A 22553-nucleotide genomic window follows, 5' to 3' on the forward strand; every position below is an offset into this window, starting at 1 on the left:
AAAAATGTGTTATTCCCGCCATAAACTACAACTATGATTAAGAATGATCTGTTTTTCTCTGTAGTGACTACAAGGTTACATGTGAATTTTCCCACATACCTTTCTAGAGATAAATAACAATATTTTACACTATTTCCACAGATCTGTAAATTTTGCGCTCACTACAGATGCCGTAAAGTGCAAACCCAAACAAAGAATTAAGTTCCAATGATTTCTGTATCGTGTATTATGCTAAAGGAAATAATACGCGGTCTAGGACCTAAAATGATTAGTGTCACCATTTTCCTGTCTGAGATGCAAAACATTGGGAGAATTTATCATCAACATAAAAAAATTACTCCTCACTAGATGCTACAGCTCCAAGCGCGATCAAGTGACGTCATCACGCTGGTAGCATCAGGTCCTGCTGCCTCCAGTGAGGAGCGAGTGTCCCTGCATGTTCAGGTGGATAAGAGGGGTTGGTTTTTTCTTGTTTTTTATTTTAACCCCTGAAAAATCCCTTGTAGCCATTTTAACGGCTGTTAGACGTGTGCATTCCTGTCAATATGGCAATTAAGAACAGGGCCGTTGATCTCAAAAGGGTCCATCTGGATTCTGGCCGAATAGGACATGTCCTGTTTTTCTGATGGCTGCTATTCACTGCCCGTTAAAAAAATTCACTGCCCGTTTGAACAGCCCTCATATAATTTAATTGGTTCTGAAAATCGCAATGTGATGGCCTTTCCAAAAAAAACGTGTGAATGAGGCATTATCAAATTTACTCCATTGCGCATTGTGCAAGAGTAAGGGGGGGGGGGGGGATGGTGACTACTCCCCCCAACCCTTCCCCTTTATTGAACCTGAAGGGAAGCTCACGGTACTCCCCTGCTTCGAGATTCTGGCTCCCTGCTCCTTCTCCAGGCCTGCGCTGGGCTCCCTAGATGTAAACATCAGGTTTGTCATTGCCGCAGCCGTCGTGGACACCCAATCCCGTTGTGTAGTTTATCCATTCGTCATGACCTAATGGGAGCCAGTCACTGCCTCGGCCAGCGATGTCATACTAGATTTTTATACGAGGTCACAGGCCTGGAGGAGAACAAGTGGGGAGCCAACGCCAGGAAGCAAGCAAGTAATCCTGTATTACTGGTCCGGTAAAGTTGGGGGCTTTGTCAAACCTCCCATGCCTCATTCTTGCACAACCCCCGTTTCACACAGTCAGTGTTTGGTCAGCGATTTCCATCAATTATTGTGAGCCAAAACCAGGTGTGGAGCCCACACAGAGATCAGGTATAATGGAAAGATCTGCACCTGGGAAGCAGCCGAATACATTGTAGCAGGAGAAGGGAATCTGTCCGGGGACCCTTTTAACATAGAGCCACTGTTAATCCAGCCATACATAAATTATATCTCCGGATTCCTTCTTTCAGGCAAGCAGGATTTCCTGTTAGGCCTCTTGCACACAAACGTATTTTCCTTCCGTGTCCGTTCCGTTTTTTTTGTGGACCATATGCGGAACTATTCACTTCAATGTGTCCGCAAGAGAAAAAAAATATGCAAGTTACTCCATGTGCATTCCGTTTCTGTATGTCCGTATTTCCGTTGCGCAAAAAAAGGACAAGGATAGTACTGTTCTATTAGGGGCCAGCTGTTCTGTAAGATACAGAATGCACGCAGATGTCTTTTTTTGCATACGGTCGTGTGCAAGAGGCCTTATGGATACTGCTCATTTTGTAGGAGTGCAAGGCATTATAATGATTTATAATGCTGTGTGTCTCTGCATCTACAGAATTAGGGCTCATACACAAGAAAGTAAGGGCTCTGTGCTGCAGACTGCAAACTCTGTGCTACAAGATGCGGACCCATTGACTTCAATGGGTCCACAATCCACAAGATACGGCTAAAGATAGGGCACGTCCCATCTTCTGCGGAGTGGATGGGCCTTCGGGTCCTAGGACATGTCCTATCTTTTGCGGAGTTGGGGCACGGATTAGAAGCCCACAGAAACACTATAGAGTCTTTCCGTGGGCTTTCGGGTCCTATAATTACCAGTATCTTGTGGATTGCGGACCCATTCAAGTCAATGGGTCCACACCGCAATACGAAGTGCACGCGGCCGGAGCCCTTACGTTCGAAGGCATAAGCCCTTATACTGACATAATGCTGTCAGTATAAGGCCTCATGCACACGACGGTTTGCGTCAAGGAGTGGACAGCCATGAATATAACTGCCTATTCTGAAGTGAATGGGTCAGCATCCAAGCCGCAAATACTGTGGCTCGGATGCGGACCAAAACAACGGTCGTGTGCATGAGGCCTAATTCTGTAGATGCAGAGACACACCTCATTATAAATCATTATAATGCCGTGCCCTCTTGAGAATCGAGCAGTATTCATAACAGGAAATCACGCTAACACACGTCGTGCGATCGCCGCACAGGACACGCTCGTCTGAAACAGGGCTAAGTCACTGCCATCGACCACTGGCAGTGACTTGTTACACAAGAACAAAGGATCTGACATGTTGAAATCCAACCTCCCCAATCCTTCCTTTACTGACATTTACCACTGGAGGACAATCCCACTGCCACCAGTCAGCAGGAGCTCTTGCAAGTACTGGAGTCATCTATGTAAATCTAAGTTTGGGGTTTAGGTGCTATATGCTGAGAGGGACCACGTGGTCACATCCACTGCATGGAGCACCCCACGGATTGCAGTCAGCTCACAGAGGAGTGCCTGGATTGACACACTGCAGTAAACTGTCAGCTGTAAAAAGAATCAGAACTGTACGTTTTTGTTTTCTTCAGCCTTTGGATATATAATCAAGAGTGGTCCCATTCACTGACAGCAAAAAAAGATCTGGAAAATGGTGGGGAATTGCATAGCAAAGTATTTTGATGAGGAGATCATTACACGAGTACAATAATGTACTGTAAAATACTCTGAAGATCAGACTGAGAATATCCGACAGACGTGTAGAGAACGTCATACACTGACATGGGTGGCAGGGCTTAACAGTAGGGATGCAGACACTGCAATCGCTCCTGGGTCTCCGTGGCCTCTAATCCAGAACTATACGTAGCACATGATATTGAGGGGGGGCTTCTGGTACAGATTTTGGGGCCCAGAGGCTGATGCTTACTACTTTCTGACTCAGCATGGACGTGAGACATGAAACACATGAGACATAACCTTCTTTGTGCACTGAGCGATAGTCACACTCGTTTCTCTAGGACATCCTCAGTCACGCTGTGCTCCCCCTCGCATTGTATTCTTTCAGGAAAAGCACAGTGTTTTTGTTCGTATGATGTCATTTCCTTGAAGGCACAGCAAAGCTCCTGTCTGTTAGAGAACCAGGCCCTATGGGACATGTCACCAGGACGGACACGGCACCTGGTTTACATAAAGTTCCTGCTTACTTGCTTCACTTGGAATACGCTTATTTACCTAAGAGACCAGAGGGTCAACGAGCGTGCAAACCGGAAAATATCAGATGCATACACCTCTAATTCAGCAAATATATGTACATGACTGCAGGGACTAGGACCTCAGCAGTGGACTGAGCCTGCTGCTCCCGGTTTGGTGGGGGAGCCGGGTGTCAGACCCCCACTGATCTAATACTGACTGCCTACCCTGTGGATATACAGGCTGAAAACCGGTCATCCAATTATTTGCAACTGATGACCTATCCTCTGAATAGGTCATTAGCATCTGATTGGTGGGGTTCCAACCACCGGGACTTGTGTCGGACCCCCACTAATCGGATATTGACGGCCTGTTCTGAGGACAAACAGAACCATTCAAAAGGGTCATCCTAATATTTGTAACTGATAACGTATCCACTGGATAGGTCATCAGCATCTGATTGGTTGGGGGTCCAATAACCAGGACTCACAGAAGTGGCGGGACATCTCAAACAGTGCGGGTGACGGGACGGGTGTCGTACCCCCAGAGGTCTGATATTATTGAGGCTGAAAACCCCTTTAATGAATGGAACACTAGATAACCTGCTATAGATTATTGGAAAAGGTTTTGTGTGAACTGAGCTCCACTGAAAGCTTCTGGCCGGCCTCACTGGTAAACAGATCCTTATCTATGACAAGCTACATGCAGCAGATGACGGACTGTATCCTGCTCTCTCAGAACACGTCTGTACAGTCAGCAAAGAGAAAAAGGGGGGTTAATCAGCACACCCCAGTGCGCAGGTGCATGGCTCCATGGCTGGAAGCGCACAAGCAAACACAACGCAACAGCGCTCTACAAACACAAGTAATAAAGTAAATACAATCCTGCCACACTCACTATAGAAAATGTAAAAACCGAATGCTACGTTATATATGCGAGATTCTTAAATAAATTGTGTACAAAATTATTTGTGCCTGTCTGCCAACGACAAGGCGATCTCTTTAGGACATGAACCTACACTAAATACTACCTCTACTGGTGCTATACCGGCCTCCAATAAATTCAGGGAATGCAGGTCCCACATGCATGCTGAGCCCACTCTGTATTTTACCTCTTTTGCACTTACACAGTGAGATGGCTTTCCAAGACAGCAAAATAAATCACCACAAGATGGAGAAAACACCTCAATATACACCCACCAGGAATGGACATCACCCTGTAGACTTTAGGGGCCACTTTTTAGTGGCCCCCCCCGTCATAAAATCTTCCAAAGACTTTTATGGCAAGATGTCTGACGAGTTATAAGACCTTGGCACACTGACTACCTGGCTTGTGGGATCATTGCGTGTGAATGTAGGGAAAAAACAGCCACACTACACGTAACACAGGCCGACGGCTACCTCCCTGTTCAATTCAAAATCAGGGCACAGGTGTGAGGCCCCTAAACACATCAGAAACCTACTCCTAGATTCTTCTGGGGATAAACAATTCTGTCATACCTCAAAAATGTTATTAATTTAATTGAAAAATCTTACCAAAAAAATCATCAAACTGAAAGGCCACCTTTAGGCCTCGTTCACACTTCAGTGTTTGGTCAGTGATTTCCATCAGTGATTTGTGAGCCAAAACCAGGTGCAGCTCTAAACATAGAACAGGAGCAGATCTTTCCCTTCTACCTCATGTCTATGGAGGCTCCACTTCTGGTTTTGGCTCACAAATCACTGATGGAAATCACTGACCAAACACTGAAGTGTGAACTAGGCCTTAGGGGGGAAGGGTTTGGCAAATCCTGGGCAGACCTGCAAAGGGAAGCATATTTACTTGCTTCCCGATGCTGGTTGCCGTCTCCTTGCTTGGGCCCCCCGATGTCAACATCTGGTTTGACACCACTGCAGCCAATCGCTGGCTACAACAGTAACTTGCTCCCTTTGCCTCACCTGACCAATTGACACAGGACAACGGGAGCAAGTCACTGTTGCAGCCAGCGATTGGCTAAAGCAGCGGGGCGGCCAAGGCCAGGAGTTCACCAGATCCAGCCTAGCCGGATTCTCTATAATGGGATCCGGCTGATTTTCATCGAAATGCTGCCATTTGTCCGGCTGAAAACTGTCACTTATAGTCTATGGGGTCTAGCGGTGAACAGGCTAGGTGAGATCCGGTGAACTCTGGCAGGCTGCCGATTCCGTTTAAGTATGCTTCCCAACCTATTTAAAGTGACCATGGCAACCAGCCTCTCATGTGCCCCCCAGCCTCTCCCTCTTATCAGCCCCCTCTGGTAACTCAAACCCACCCCCCTCCCTCCCCAGTATTAATAATTGGTGGCAGTGGCCACAGGGTCCCCCTCCTCCCCCCCATCATTGGTGGCAGTGCGCCCCCCCTTCCCTCACCAGTATTGATCATTGGTGGCAGGCCCCCCCCCCCACATCATTGGTGGCAGCAGCAGTTCCAATCGGGGTCCCAGCAGCGTAATGCTGGGGCTCTGATCAGTTACCATGGCAGCCAGGAGTCACACTACTGAAGTCCTGGCTGCCATGGTATGTTAGTGAGCAGCATTATACTGACGTGCGCCGTGGCCGTCGGGCGCTCCTTCTGTCTGTGCGGCGCATTGCTAATGCTTATAGCATTAGCAATGCGCCGCACGGACCTATGAGAAGAAGGAGAGCCTGGCGGCCATGGCGCACGCGAGTATAATGCTGCTCACTAACATACCATGGCAGCCAGGACTTCAGTAGCGTGACTCCTGGCTGCCATGGTAACCGATCGGAGCCCCAGCATTACACTGCTGGGACCCCGATCGGAACTGCTGCTCCGTGGTCATATCACAGTCCGGCGATATGCACAAAATCCATATCGTGGCACAAATTTATATTGCATATCGCCTATATTGCCCACCCCTAGTCTCAATATCAGAAAAAAAAAAAAACACTTCCGTTTTGTCCCTATTCATTGTCAATGGGGATAAAACCGAACAGAACGGAATGCTCCAAAACGCATTCCATTTCGTTCTCATACCGGAGAGCAAAACGCAGCATGCTGCGGTTTGCTTTCCGTCCTGGGATGCAGAGCAAAACGGATCCATCACAATAGAAAACCGATCCGTCTTGGCGATGTTAAAGATAATACAACCGGATCCGATCATAATGGATGCAGATGGTTGTATTATCAGTAACAGAAGCGTTTTTGCTGAACCCTGCGCTGGTGTGAAAGTAGCCTAAATTGTTTGTGATCACTGTTCCTCTTGAGCAGATTGAATGCAAACTAATCATGGTGCCCCCGAGGACCAGGAAGACCCCTGCCCGGGCTCCTGGACTAGTGATGAAGCAGCAGAACTGTGTGTAAGCCGTGTTTACTTAGCTCCATGACAGAACAAAGAACAACGTGAGATATTCTCAGGGAATGTAGGTTAGTGCTGTGAATACTGATCCGCCATCCGCTCCACACTGTACAACCGTAATACAGTCAGGAACAATGAACACTGCTGTGCCCCATGCTGCCAACAAGTCAGTGTGCGGATGGCAACGCCGGCAAACAAAGAGCCTGCGCTCACCCACATTAACCCTGCAAACAAAGTGATGGAAAACTGGTCTGAAGGCTAAAACAACCATTAACGAGACCAATGATGGCAGTGCCCGTCCCGTCCCATGGCACACACCTCACCACTATAACGGTGTCTTGTTACCAGAATCATTCTGCGCTATTTTCTCTGGTCTGACAGGATCTGCTATGGAATAAATGGCACATGGTAAGTAGGGGCCCTGTAGCTTCAGCTTACGCCTCCGGGCACCACCAATGGTGCCACTTTAGGGGGGGGGGGGGGATTTAAGGGTATCCCAATTCGTGCAGCTTTTAACTCCTTCAGGCCCAGTACTGCAGCCTTAAAGGGGAAAAGTGGGACTGCCCCGGCGTCCACCGACGACTGCTGGCGGCGACTTCTGTGCGGCTGCTCGGAGGTAAGTGGTGGCATTGGTAGGTAGGTGGCTACTGCATTGTGACAGCACCGGCCATTCAAGGACAAGAGGTCTTGGGTGGCCAGAGAGCTGGACTGACTGGGTGAAGGGGTCCTCCTGGACACACTAGGAGTTGTAGTCTCTCCTCTGCCAGCATTCTGGACATACTAGGAGTCGTAGCCCCCACAGCAATGTGGACATACTAGGAGTTGTAGTCCCCTCCCAGCAATGTGGACATACTAGGAGTCATAGTCCCCTCCCAGCAATGTGGACATACTAGGAGTCGTAGTCCCCTCCCAGCAATGTGGACATACTAGGAGTTGTAGTCCCCTCCCAGCAATGTGGACATACTAGGAGTTGTAGTCCCCTCCCAGCAATGTGGACATACTAGGAGTTGTAGTCCCCTCCCAGCAATGTGGACATACTAGGAGTTGTAGTCCCCTCCCAGCATTCTGGACATACTAGGAGTTGTAGTCCCCTCCCAGCATTCTGGACATACTAGGAGTTGTAGTCCCTCACACCACAGTCCCGGGGCTGCACTCACACATGGCCGCAGCGTGTCCTCATCGGCCGGTTCAGCACCTCCAGGCACACGGCGCAGTCGTAGCTCGGGTTGGGGTCGTCCACAGTGACAGCTTTATGGTCTCTGTCGCTGCTCAGTATGGAGCCCATGTCTGAGGTGTCCGGGAGTCACCGGGCTGGATCCTTTGTGAGGGCTTCAGGCAGCATGTGAGGCGGCAGCTCGGGTTACAGCTCCGACCAATCGGCGCCCGCGGGGATTGTTGGGAAGCAGCATGTGCTCGGTGGCAGCGCTCCAGCCTGTAAACAGCGGTAATATGAGGCTGCGGCGCCCCCTCCTCCCGGCCGCCTGTTGCTAGCTGCTACTGGAGGGCGGGCGGAGCGCATTGTCACTGCTGCAACAAAGGGGCCATAGAGTGCACCCCGAGCCTGCTGCCGCCTCACACCTCCTACTGACAGGGGGGTCACTGCCACTCTACCTCACTGCAGAGCGGCGGCAGCTGGGGCCAGTCACAGGGCATGACCCCTACTGGGAAGAAACAAGGGGGCAGATTTATGGAACTGTCTGAAAGAAAAACTGGTTTTGTTGCCCGCAGCAGCCAATCGCAGTTCAGCTTTCATTTTACCAGCGTGTAATACGAGTTGAAAGCTGTGCTGTGATTGGTTGCTAGGAGCAACAAAGCCAGTTTAGACGGTTTCAGAAATCTCCTCCAGAACTTTGTTATCACAAGTTGTGAGACCAGGAGGTTCTCATTCCTTTTCATATGGACTTGGATGCGCTAGGACTTTTTGGGGAAGCCTTGTTGTCCTTGTTTTGAGGCTTTTTAAATTTAGTTCCCTGCACTGTTCAGCAATAGTAACAACATTTTTTTTTTTTTTTTTTGCTGTTGTTCATGATTTGCAACATTATTTAACCACTTCTCATCTGGGCCATTTTCCCCCTTCCTGACCAGGCCTAATTTTGTAAATCTGACATATCTCACTTTATGTGGGAATAACTTTAGAACGCCTTTACTTATCCAAGTCATTCAGAGATTGTTTTCTCGTGACACATTGCACTTCATGCTAGTCATAAATTTGAGTCAATATATTTCACCTTTATTTATGAAAAAATCCCCAATTTACCAAAATTGGATTGGCGCGCTCTGTGACCTCACACTGTGCGACGTCAGATCACAGGCCTCTACATAACTCTGGCCGATCCACTGCCGGATTCAAGGTCACATGTGACTCAGCCAATTCACAGTTCTATAATAATAGCAGGACAGCAAGTTGCACAAGTTTTTGGTCGCTTGACACATATAAGGGCTCATGCACGGGTCCTCAATATACGGGCATCGACCGTGTGTGCTCCGCATGGGTCTGCAATCCACAAGATATGGTGCAGAGCGGAGGCACGGAGCGGAGCGAAAGCCCACTGAATCACTACAGAGCACTTCCATGGGATTTCAGTCTGTGCCTCTGCACCACAAAAAAATAGAACATGTCTGAACTAAATCTTGCGGATAGTGGACCCATTCATGTGAACGGGTCCCCATTTGGCAGGCAACGGCCTGTGCATTGCAGACCACTGTTTGGGGTCTGCAGCATGGGGCACACACGTTCGTGTATTTTTTTACTCATATGTTTGATTAGGTTATCGTTATCTATGTTCAGGACACGTGTGGAAATCTGATATAGTTTTAGGTCAAATTTATGCAAAAATATAGAAAATTTAGAAGGGTTCACAAAGTTTAAGCACCACTATATATAGTATAACGTGTCTACTCCAGCATACAGTCTAATGTAAAATATCACCACCCCTGACTTCAGCCTCTTCCCCCGACATCATACCTCCTAGGAGCAACTCCATTCTAGTCACTACAGTCGCTCTAAAGCCTATGAGGAAGAATGGAGGGGACGGGAGCCATAGGCCCTCATTGAAGTGCTTGCTGTCTGGCGCCCTCTGCAATTTAGCGCCCGGGGCAACGGCCCCCATGCCACGCCACTGGTTATATAGAACCCCTTAATCAGTATTTTGTAGAAGCAGGTAAATTGCACCCCACAATCAGTATTTTGTGGAAACAGGTATATAGAACCCCTGAATCAATATTTTGTGGAAGCAGGTATATCGCAGCCCTCAATTAGTTTTTTTGGGGGCAACAGGTATATCACACCAGTTGCAATTAGTTATTTCAATAGCGTTTGTCCCTCTATATAGCTGCGGTATCGCAGCAGAACCGCACACAACTGTGCTGTGCCTGTGTCCGACCTTTTTAATCTCTAATAAAGCTGTGAGTGCCGCTACTTATTTTTCTTACCTTTTGGTCTCTATATGAGTTCGTGGAGCAGAGCACCACTGTTAATCGCTATTTGTCTCCTGCTTTCAAGGGTCTATTAGACGTTATACACACTTAGCAGTGCCGGCTGCGCCTTTCTTAATGGACTTTGTGAACCGCACACATCTGCTGCACAATACAAATGCACTATAATATACTTTCTATGTTAGAAAGTATATTATAAGTATATTACACCCATCGATAGCACACCTCTACCAGTCCTTAAAACGACTTTTGTGGCCCTATTAGCTAGCGTTTGGTGTCCCTAACAGTCTGTCCCTGCTCCACACAGCAACCTCTCCCTACACTGGCAAAACACTGAATGTAAAATGGCGGCCAGATCGGGTGGGGGTGTGTCCATGTGCTGAAATGTCTCAATTGTCTGTCCTGTCCCACCTGATGGTTGTGTCAGTTTGGCGCAATGCAAAAGAATATGGCACCGTCGGACTTCGCGATATGTTTGCATGTTCGATGAATTGCGAACGAACAAAGTTCGCAGCGAAATGACCGGCGGGCAAACTGCAAGGCCATGTCTGCACTGAATGTAGGCAGGCTATTATAGCTAAATGATAAAGTACATGGAATATGTGCTATACTGGACTGTAGAATTCAGGTGGGTTTTGGGTTTCAGTTTGGGCACTCGGTCTCTAAAAGGTTTGCCATCACTGATTTAGGGCATATGGACCTCGCAGAATGGAGAGCAGTTCTGCATCCTATTTTGGAGGAATCAAGCCGTCCTGCATTACAAGGAGGGCCATTAATTTCACTACTGTTAGACTACCCTTCTACTTCACGGAAAGAGCCAGATTGGCTGCAGGGAGCGGGCAGGAAGGAGGGCCTATGGGACATATTCGGGAAGCGGTTGTCTCTGATAACCTGTCAGGATGTGGGAAGAAGATTCCATTCTTCTGCATTTTCAAGGTTGCTTGCTATACATAGAATGCAAGCTCATACCGACCTTTTGCGTCTCACAGCTGACAGTTTGCTGCAATTGTATCCACTCTAGGTTGTCCAAGGGCCCATTCATACACTGCATTTTCCATGGCAGAAACCACAATAATTTCACTTTGAATGCCACAGACCTGCCTGGTTTATAGCCCCATTCAATGTAGCTTCTTTGGCTTCTGTCCGGACATTAGAGCGCACAAAATGCAGTGTGGCCTCGCCAAAATTCTGTTGGCTAAAGACCCTGTGTGAACGGGCTCTTAGGTTGGGTTTCCACATGCAGGTCTTTTAGACTACATGAACACAGAAGAGTACTTTATGTTGCGTTTCCACCAGAACTTTGGTGCAGATTTCACTGCGTTTTCACACCAAATTGCCCCAGACCTCGCCATCTGGACAATGCTGCAGATTTCAAAACCTGTACTGCAGATTCATTTCTGCGCTTATACAATATGCACTGTGTATATGACATTTAGAAAAGCTCATGCATAACATACATCATGTGCAAATACCCTTAAAGGTGTTGTTTCACTTCAGCAAATGGCATTCATCATATAGAGAAAGTTAATACAAGGCACTTCCTAATGTATTGTTAGGCTACATGCACAGGACAGACATGACATGTGATGTACGTTATTTTAACGGCCATCAGACGTCTGTTTTAAGACAGGATAAAGAGTTCTGGCACTGGATAATTATTCGTTGCGTTGTCTTTATTTTTAATTTCACATTGGACATCATATGTAACCTAATGTGAAATGGAGAATAAAGACAACGCAACAAATAACTATCCAGTGCCGGAGCTCTTTTTCCTGACTTCTACATATGGAGAGCTAACCTTGGCTCGTCTCGTGCACGGAGAATAGTAGGCAAGCTGGACTTATTTTATACGTCTGTTTTAAGACCAATGGTCGTCTATGGGGTTTTTCACACATCCGTGAAAACGGACGTAAAAAAATAGAACATGTTCTATCTTGTCCGTTTTTCACTGACCAACTGCCCCCGTACAATTCAATGGGTCCATTTTAACGTCCGTTTCTCAGAAAGGCATCAGTGAAAAACATCCGTTAAAAATGTCCATTTTTAACTGAAGGTTTTTTTTCACTGTCGTGTCCATGTAGCCTTATTATCTATATTGCTCCCTTAGCTGACTGGATTAATTTTTCCCTCACATTACACACTGCTCGTTTCTATGGTTATGACCACCCTGTAATCCAGCAGCAGTGGTCGTGATTATACACTATAAAAAAAAGCAGGAGGGTGGCATCATGTCTGCACTGCAGCAAAGGTTGTAACCCCTTTATACAAGCAGTGTATAATGTGATGTAAAAATGAATCCAGCCAGCATAGGAGGCAATATGGATAATCACAGTACATTAGTGCCTCGAATTTACTTTCTCTACATGATAAAATGCCATTTGCTAAAGGGAGATAACCCCTTTTAATGCCAGGAATGGATCATGAAGACCAAGTATTCTTCTCTCTTTGACTCCAATCCTGGCTTTGACTTAAAGGGAGTCTTTCACCTAATCTGAGTGTTTTAGACCGCTCAGATCAGGTTATAGACTCTTTAACCCTCATTACGATCATACCTGTCTCTTATCTGTCCCTCGCCCAGATAATGAAAATAACACTTTTTAAACGTATGCAAATTACCTTCTGAAGGTGCCCAGGGGCGGCGTTACTGGGCGATGTGCCCAGAAAAACACACCTCCAGCCGGCGGACGTCACGAGCGGCACCAGAGGACGGCGGGCTGGGAACTGGCCCGCACCTGCGCACTGCTCTGCCCATTATGGGCAGATGAACAGCTTTTCATATTGCGCATGCGCCGGCCAAAGACAGCCGGCCGGCGCATGCACAATATGAAAGGATGTTCCTCTGCCCATAATGGGCAGAGCAGTGCGCAGGTGCGGGCCAGTTCCCAGCCCGCCGTCCTCTGGTGCCGCTCGTGACGTCCGCCGGCTGGAGGTGTGTTTTTCTGGGCACATCTCCCAGTAACGCCGCCCCTGGGCACCTTCAGAAGGTAATTTGCATACGTTTAAAAAGTGTTATTTTCATTATCTGGGCGAGGGACAGATAAGAGACAGGTATGATCGTAATGAGGGTTAAAGAGTCTATAACCTGATCTGAGCGGTATAAAACGCTCAGATTAGGTGAAAGACTCCCTTTAAGAAAGCTGCTTGATAAATTCCGCTTACATGCTTCAATTATCACACAGATGGGCATGAACAATTATTAATATGATCATTTTTCCCCATACCATTGTCATTGGTCAGCACCGTGTACATAGCAAAGCACAATGTGCCGCCAACAAGCAGATCACCTCACACAGTGACGCTCAACCTGTGGCCCTCCAACTGTTGCCAAGCTATCACCCTACAGCCGCAGCAAATTTTTTCTGCACTAGGCCAAGCCTCTTAACCTCTAGCCGTCATGGTAACGCCGATAGGCGTCCGGACGGCAGCGCTCTCAGGTCTCAGTGACGCCATCTCGTGTGACCTGAGATTTCCTGTGAACGCGCGCTCACAGGATTGCACAGTTCACAAGTTTAACTACAGCCTGCCAGCGCTGATCATTGGCTGGCAGGCTGTAGATTTTTAAAAGAGCGAAATAGGTATATTAGACGCTATTTTGTAAATAGCGTCTGATATACCTGCTCCTCTGGTGGTCCCTTTTGCTTGGATCAACCACCAGAGGACACAGGCAGCTCTGTAAGTAGCACCAAGCACCACACTACACCCCCCCTGTCACTTATTAACCCCTGATCACCCCATATAGACTCCCTGATCACCCCCAGTTACTTAGCTACTTGTTAGGTAGTTAGCGTCCAGCCCACCGCACCGCAGTCGCTGATTAGTGTCATCGCTGTCGCTAATCAGCACTAGTACTATATAGTATCTGTAAGTGATTAAGACTGATCGCAATCAGATCTACAGTATATCAGTACATTAGGGTCACCTTAGGCTCTACAAAAAACGCAGTGTATCCCCGATCAGGCCTGATCTTGTGCGCACACTTGCGTTCAGTCCGCCCCACCGCAGTGACAGAATTTATTTTCTTCTGATCACTGCAAAAACACCGTAAAATCGCTGTGGCGCTATAAAGATCACTTTTGAGCTTTTTGGATCTTTATTAGCGATCGCAGCTTTACTTCGCAAGCACTCCTTTTTACTAGGCAGGTGTGCTCTTTTTCATGGGTAGTCTCAGAGGAATACCCCCTAAATTTTGTGAGCCCAAAATGTCAAAAAAGGGGCATTTTTACGCATTTGAATTCCAAACTACTTTTCACGCTTTAGGGCCCCTAAAATGCCAGGGCAGTTTAAATACCCCACAAGTGACCCCATTTTGGAAAGACACCCCAAGGTATTTCGTGAGGGGCATGGCGAGTTCATGTAAAAACAAATTGTCACAAGTTAATGGAATATGAGTCTTTGTAATAAAAATCATTTTCCGCTAACTTGTGCCCAAAAAAAAAAAATCTTCTATGATTTCGCCATGCCCCTCACGGAATAACTTGGGGTGTCTTCTTTCCAAAATGGGGTCACTTTATACTGCCCTGGGATTTTAGGGGTCCTAAAGCGTGAGAAGTAGTTTGGAATCCAAATGCGTAAAAAATGGCCTGTGAAATCCTAAAGATACTCATTGGTATTTGGGCCCCTTTGTGCACCTAGGCTGCAAAAAAGTGTCACACATGTATCGCCATACTCAGAAGAAGTAGGGCAATGTGTTTTGGGGTGTATTTTTACATATACCCATGCTGGGTGAGAGAAATATCTCTGTAAATTGACAACTTTGTATAAAAATAAAAAAAAAAGTTGCCATTTACAGAGATATTTCTCACACACAGTATGGGTATATGTAAAAATACACCCCAAAACACATTGCCCTACTTCTTCTGAGTACAGCGATATCACGTGTGACACTTTTTTGCTGCCCAGGTGTGTAAAGGGACCAAAAGTCCAACGAGTACCTTTAGGCTTTACAGGGTTGCTCACAATTTAGCCCCGCCCCAAATGCCAGAACAGTAAACACACCCCACAAATGACCCCATTTCAGAAAGTAGACACCCCAAGGTATTCACTGAGGGGCATAGTGAGTCCGTGGGTTTTTATTTTTTTTTGCCAGAAGTTAGCAGAAATGGAAACTTTATTTTTTTTTTTCCTCAGAAAATGTCATTTTCCGCTAACTTGTGAAAAAAAAAAAAAAAAAATCGTACATGAACTCACCATGCCCCTCCGCGAATACGTTGGGGAATGGGGTCATTTATACTATCCTGGCATTCTAGCAGCTCAAGAAACATGACAGGTGCTCAGAAAGTCTGAGCTGCTTCAAAATGCGGAAATTCACATTTTTGTACCAGTTTGTAAACGCTATAACTTTTGCGCAAACCAATAAATATGCACTTATTGGATTTTTTTTTTATCAAAGACATGTAGCACAATAAATTCTGACACAAACTTGTATAGAAATGTAATTATATTTGAACAATTTTACCAGAAAAAGTTAAAAATACACATTTTTTTGAGAAAATTGCGGTCTATTTGGATTAATATCAGAAAAACTAAAAATCTCAGCAGCAATCAAATACCACCCAAAGAAAGCTGTATTTGTGAGAAGAAAAGGAGGTAAAATTCATTTGGGTGCCAAGTTGCATGACCGAGCAATAAACCGTTAACGTTGTGAAGTGCCGATTTGTAAAAAAAGGGGGGTATAAACCTGTGGTCCTTAAGTGGTTAACTCTGCCCAAAACATAACTATGCACCTAATCCTAACCAGTCCTCTTAATGCCCCCACATAGTAGTTATTCCCCCTTCATGCCTCCAAACAGTATTTATGCCTACATTGTACCCCCTCACAGAATTATGCCCAGCTGTTCCCACAGTAATATGCCCAGCTGTGCCCCCAGTAGAATGTCCAGTTATGTGCCCCCAGTAGTAGGTCCAGTTATGTGCCCCCAGTAGTAGGTCCAGTTATGTGCCCCCAGTAGTAGGTCCAGTTATGTGCCCCCAGTAGTAGGTCCAGTTATGTGCCCCTCACAGAAAGTAAAAAAAATAAACACCACATACTTACCTTGCTCCTAGCAGCAGGACATCGGCTGCTCTAGTCTGCGGAAGAGGCGGAGCTGAGGCTGACTGTTGGCCGGCCCCGCCCCCCACACAGATAAGAGGCGTGGAGAGCCAGCAGGGGGGAGGAATGATGAAGCGGGAAGGGCGGCTCTCTGCTTCATCATAATACAAAGGGAGCTTCCTAAAGAAGCAGGGACAGCTGCCAGAAAACGGGACATAGCTCCCCCATACCGGGACCGCAGGACAGCTGCCGGATCCGGGACCGTTCAAAGGTATACGATAGTGCATTGCATTTTAATATCAGTGCTATACTCACATTGACCAGCAGGCTACAGCAGAGAGGCACAGCCTCAGGAAACGACCGTATTTTTCGCCCTATAAGACGCACCGGCGTCCCAATGTTATAAGGGAAAATAATAAAGATCGGGTTCCCATCCCGATAGTCTCCTAGCAACCATGCGTGAAAATCGCACCACATCCGCACTTGCTTGCGATTTTCACGCAGCCCCATTCACTTCTATGGGGCCTGAGTTGCGTGAAAAGCGCACAATACAGATTATGCAGCGATTTTCACGCAACGCACAAGTGATGCGTGAAAATCACTGCTCATGTGCACAGCCCCATAGAAATGAATGGGTCCGGATTCAGTGCAGGTGCAACTCGTTCACCTCGCGCGGAAAATCCGCCCTTGTGAACCCAGCCTAATACCTCATTAATATACAGTGTAATTTTTAGCACTAAATGTATGGCTGTATCACCATCATCATTAATAAAATTGTAGTTGGTCGATCATGACGTAATTACGGGTGTCATGTCACTAAACTCCATCTGTATTGTGTTTAATGGAAGTTATATTTTTAACCTTTTTTTTGGTAGATATGTATTGTAAATAGGGGTGCACCGAAAATATCGGCCGAAAATGCACCTAATCTGTTTCTGCCGATATTTTTACATATCGGCCGGAAATAGCGGGGAGGGACTGGGAGGAGGAGCTGGGGGCCGGTGCGTTCACTGTTCTCCGGCCCCCAGCTCCAGTAGTTATAAAAAGTGTGCAATTAATACGGATTCTATTCATGAGGCCCCCTCTGCAGTAGAACATTCAATATAGCCACATCCTACTCACAGGGCTGTGCTGGCCGGCCGGGCAGACGAGCGGCAGCGTCACAACTGACGTCACATGCCTGCGCCGCCTCCTTCATTCAGAAAGTAGGCCGGGCACATGACGTCAGTTGTGACGCTGCCGCTCCTCTGCCCGGCCGGCCAGCCTTAAGATGACAGCCCTGTGAGTAGGATGTGGCTGTATTGAATGTAATACTGCAGAGGGGGCCTCATGAATAGAATGCTTATTAATTGTACAACATTTTATAACTACTGGAGCTGGGGGCCGGAGCACAGTGAACGCACCGGCCCCCAGCTCCTCCTCCCAGTCCCTCCCCGCTATTTTCTATTAATTGTACAATGGGGGGGGGGGGGGGGGCTGTGGATGGCACTGTTATGGGGTGGGGGTCTGTGGATGGCACTGTTATGGGGTGGGTGGGGGTCTGTGGATGGCACTGTTATGGGGTGGGTGGGGGTCTGTGGATGGCACTGTTATGGGGTGGGTGGGGGTCTGTGGATGGCACTGTTATGAGGTGGGGGGGGGGGGTCTGTGGATGGCACTGTTATGGGGTGGGGGGTCTTTTAAAAGTATTTGGGCAAAAAGGCAGTTTCGGTCAAGGGGTATCCTGAATTTTCGGTTTCGGACCAGAATTTTCATTTCGGTGCACCCCTAATTGTAAATAAAAATATATGGAAGAAAGTTATTTGTTGATACTGTTTATAGCCAACATAATGTTCGCGTGTGTAAAGGTTGGAGAAATCATGATTATACAGTAGGAGTGCATTTGGCTTATATTACAATCAGTGATGTGGTCTATCATTATGGACGGTCTATAATAAAGACATCAAACAATAGAATGCATGAAAATAAAACTCTGTAAAATGCAGATGAGTCAACTTGCCTTTTTTTTTCATAATAACATATAGAAAATATAGAAAATAACATTTACTAATTCAGGAACCGGCCAGGTGGCAATGGGGGACCCTGAAACTGTGAGCCATGGCGGGAGGGTTGTGTAGGGGGGCCAGAGTGCACAGATGGGCCAGCCTGAGATGAGGAGGGGACAGGCTGCCCATAGGAAGTCTGGCCTGATATGGTGAGCCATATGGCCGACTTGGTAGGCCACAACGTACCCTACTAACTGGGGAAGTTTGGCGGACCCTGTGGAATGGCCATTGGGCTGGGGCCAGACATGTGCCCATGGGTGCACCAATTTTCCAGGGCGACAAAAATGTCTGTCGGATCATTTGGCGGAGTGGCTGCCTCCAGAACGATTCCGAGAGCTCCTTTGGTTATCAGCAATCGTTCTGGAGGCAAACTCCGCAAATAAGGCCAGACTTCTTGAATATAAGTTAAACTGGTCCTCCTGCCAGGCTCTAGCCAAATAATAATCCAGGACCTGGCTATTGACCAGAGCTTCGGCAGGAGGCATCTCCTTTGCCAGCTGGGTAGGGGAAAAGTGTGTATGTGTGTGGGGGGGGGAATAGACTCCCGAAGCAGCGGGACACGAGGCTGCAGAGGTGGCGGGTCTTTCTGCAGTCTCTGAAGGAGGTGGACCAGAGGGAGTCTCGTCCTCACAGGTGCTTGAGTGCTGGGGAGCCGACTCGTCTGCTTCCTCCTCAAGGTTGTCCTCCGTTCTTCACAATGTAAAACAACAGAACAGGTTAATTATATAAACACATTTTTATGAAGAACAATATTAAAATCAATTACTATCATCAGCAAAAGACAATGAACACATAGTACTACATTAAAGAGGACCTTTCAGCGCTCCTGACATGTCTTCTTTAATTACTTCATGTATCCCCCGTGTACTAACAATTCTGGAGCATCGATTCTTATGGCTCTGTGTTGTGCAATTGCTTTATTTCTACTAGAAGTTATGAATGATTTGCTATAGCCTTCAGTAAGTAAGGGTACAGAGGGGTTTTGAAAAGTTGGGGGTTGGTACCTGCACACATAAACATGGCAGCACTGATTGGATTGAATGAGTCTGTGCAGGTACACACCCCAAATTGTTAACATCCCTCTGTACACTTTTATTGTAGGCTAATAGCAATTCCATTATACAGTTGCAAGAAAAAGTATGTGAACCCTTTGGAATGATATGGATTTCTGCACAAATTGGTCATAAAATGTGATCTGATCTTCATCTAAGTCACAACAATCACAGTCTGCTTAAACTAATAACACACAAAGAATTAAATGTTACCATGTTTTTATTGAACACACCATGTAAACATTCACAGTGCAGGTGGAAAAAGTATGTGAACCCCTAGACTAATGACATCTCCAAGAGCTAATTTGAGTGAGGTGTCAGCAAACTGGAGTCCCATCAATGAGATGAGATTGGAGGTGTTGGTTACAGCTGCCCTGCCCTATAAAAAGCACACACCAGTTCTGGGTTTGCTTTTTACAAGAAGCATTGCCTGATGTGAATGATGCCTCGCACAAAAGAGCTCTCAGAAGACCTACGATTAAGAATTGATGACTTGCATAAAGCTGGAAAGGGTTATAAAAGTATCTCCAAAAGCCTTGCTGTTCATCAGTCCACGGTAAGACAAATTGTCTATAAATGGAGAAAGTTCAGCACTGCTGCTACTCTCCCTAGGAGTGGCCAACCTGTAAAGATGCCTGCAAGAGCACAGAGCAGACTGCTCAATGAGGTGAAGAAGAATCCTAGAGTGTCAGCTAAAGACTTACAAAAGTCTCTGGCATATGCTAACATCCCTGTTAGCGAATCTACGATACGTAAAACACTAAACAAGAATGGATTTCATCGGAGGATACCACAGAGGAAGCCACTGCTGTCCAAAAAAACAGTTTGCACAAGAGCACCTGGATGTTCCACAGCAGTACTGGCAAAATATTCTGTGGACAAATGAAACAAAAGTTGAGTTGTTTGGAAGAAACACAAAACACTATGTGTGGAAAAAAATAGACACAACACACCAACATCAAAACCTCATCCCAACTGTGAAGTATGGTGGTGGGGGCATCATGGTTTGGGGCTGCTTTGCTGTGTCAGGGCCTGGACGGATTGCTATCATCGAAAGAAAAATGAATTCCTGTTTATCAAGACATTTTGCAAGAGAACTTAAGACCATCTGTCCACCAGCTGAAGCTCAACAGAAGATGGGTGTTGCAACAGGACAACGACCCAAAGCATAGAAGTAAATCAACAACAGAATGGCCTAAACAGAAGAAAATACGCCTTCTGGAGTGGCCCAGTCAGAGTCCTGACCTCAACCCAATTGAGATGCTGTGACATGACCTCAAGAAAGCGATTCACACCAGACATCCCAAGAATATTGCTGAACTGAAACAGTTCTGAAAAGAGGAATGGACAAGAATTACTCCTGACCGTTGTGCACGTCTGATCTGCAACTACAGGAAACGTTTGGTTGAAGTTATTGCTGCCAAAGGAGGTTCAACCAGTTATTAAATCCAAGGGTTCACATACTTTTTCCACCTGCACTGTAAATGTTTACATGGTGTGTTTAATAAAAACATGGTGACATTTAATTATTTGGGTGTTATTAGTTTAAGCAGACTGTGATTGTCTATTGTTGTGACTTAGATGAAGATCAGATCACATTTTATGACCAATTTGTGCAGAAATCCATATCATTCCAAAGGGTTCACATACTTTTTCTTGCAACTGTAACTTCTAGCAGGAATAATAAAGGAATATCATAACATACAGTCATAATAATAGATGCTCCATGATTGTTATTACACGGGGAATGCATGAAACTAGTAAGTGTGCCCCCCCAGTATAAAAAATCATTGGTGGCGCAGTACTCCCCCTCTCAACCACCCCCCCAGTATTAAAATCATTGGTGGCAGGGTCTCCTCCCCTTCTGATTGGTGATGCAATGGCAGCTTCTGATTGGAGCCCCAGCAGTGTAATCCTGGGGCTCCGATTTGTTACCATGGCAGCCAGGACGCTACTGAAGCCCAGGCTGCCACGGTCAGCTCCCTGCTGCTGCGTGTACTATGCACAGGTCAGCAGAGAGAGTGTAAAGTCCTATTCACCCTAAAAGAGATGAAATAGTTATTAAAGAAAAAGTATTAAAAAAAAGTAAAAACAAATCTAAATATTAAGTATAAATCACCCCCTTTCCCAATTTTACATATAAAATATATAAACAATAAACACACCGCCACGTCCAAACTATTAAAATATAAAAAAAACTCCTATGCAGTGAATGCTGGAACAGAAAAAAAATAGAAAAAGGCGCGATTTCGCCATTTTTTTAATGTGGAATGCACGTGGCTTTTTTGGTGTTTTATTTTTTCCGCGTAGTATCAAAATCAAATCAAAATTTGGGTATTGCAACAACCCTAGAGGACAACATCTGACATGAGTTACGCTAGGGAGGACAGCTAGGATCACACATGTATAGATTGGCCACTTACCCACACTCTGGCCTTTAGTTTTATCCCATATGGCTGTGAACTCCTGGGCTATGTCCACCCTCGCTGCCTCCTGTACCGGTCATATGGTATTCCCCCGACCTTGTGTCCCAAATGCAGGGCCTCTCCTGGACAAGGACAATGAGCTTCTCCACATCCATGGCTTTTGGCTTGGTCCAAATTGCTCCGCGAGGGCAGGATCTTCTCCAAGCACGCCTCTCTCATGCATTGGCTGGAGCCAGACACCCTGAAAGGCAATCTGCTGTCTTTAAATCCTTTCACTGTTGCTAAGTTACTTGCGTTTACAACGCAACACATCCGGATGCAATGCGTTTTCACCAGCCCCATTCACTTCTATGGGGCCAGCGTCGCATGAAAAACGCAGACTATAGAGCATGCTACGATTTTCACACAACGCACAAGTGATGTGTGACAACCAACGCTCATGTACACAGCCCCATAGAAATGAATGGATTCAGTGCAGGCGCAATGCGTTCTCATTACACCCGTGCGGAAAACTCACTCATGTGAAAGGGGCCTGACGGTTGTGTGAACGTGGCTCTGGGATCATTACTAGTCAGGGAGTCCAGGGCTGGCCAGTAGATGCCCCCCACACATACGGGCTGTGATTCTCTGACTACAGGCGCTCCCGGGGCATTATCGCCCGCCAGACACGACCGGTGACACGGAGGAGCACTCCGTACAGACTACACAGCAGTCCCCGAGGTCGTACATAACTCCGAGAAAGCGCTGCTCGGCGGCCAGCACCGCGATGACGCCATCACTGTGCGACTCTATTCTGCCCGATGACGTCACGTTCTCGCAGGATTCGCCCATCGCGGAGGCGAGACCGTGCCGC

The 22553-nt window shown here is 46.7% G+C and overlaps 1 protein-coding gene and 1 long non-coding RNA gene across 3 annotated transcripts in view; both read right to left on the minus strand.

Annotated features, from left to right (window-relative positions):
- The window catches only part of LOC122938672 (E3 ubiquitin-protein ligase RNF125-like), a 46806-nt gene extending 38603 nt beyond the window's left edge, over positions 1 to 8203 (minus strand). The window contains exon 1 of the mRNA XM_044294359.1: positions 7872 to 8203. Within this exon, the coding sequence (XP_044150294.1) occupies positions 7872 to 7999 (128 nt within the window). The 5' untranslated portion in view covers positions 8000 to 8203. The remainder of the gene's footprint in view (positions 1 to 7871) is intronic.
- Positions 8204 to 18157: 9954 nt separating this feature from the next.
- LOC122937745 lies at positions 18158 to 22359 on the minus strand. Of its 2 annotated transcripts, none has more exons than XR_006389907.1 (3): positions 22218 to 22359; positions 21698 to 21941; positions 18158 to 18912 (listed from the first exon to the last, which is right to left on the minus strand). It is a non-coding gene; the product is annotated as an uncharacterized LOC122937745 (long non-coding RNA). The 2 variants fall into 2 exon arrangements; XR_006389908.1 differs by having other exon boundaries at positions 21698 to 21953; positions 22218 to 22357.
- Positions 22360 to 22553: the final 194 nt, after the last annotated feature.

Source organism: Bufo gargarizans, chromosome 5 (genome assembly GCF_014858855.1).
Source record: "Bufo gargarizans isolate SCDJY-AF-19 chromosome 5, ASM1485885v1, whole genome shotgun sequence".
NCBI classification, from domain to species: Eukaryota; Metazoa; Chordata; class Amphibia; order Anura; family Bufonidae; genus Bufo; species Bufo gargarizans.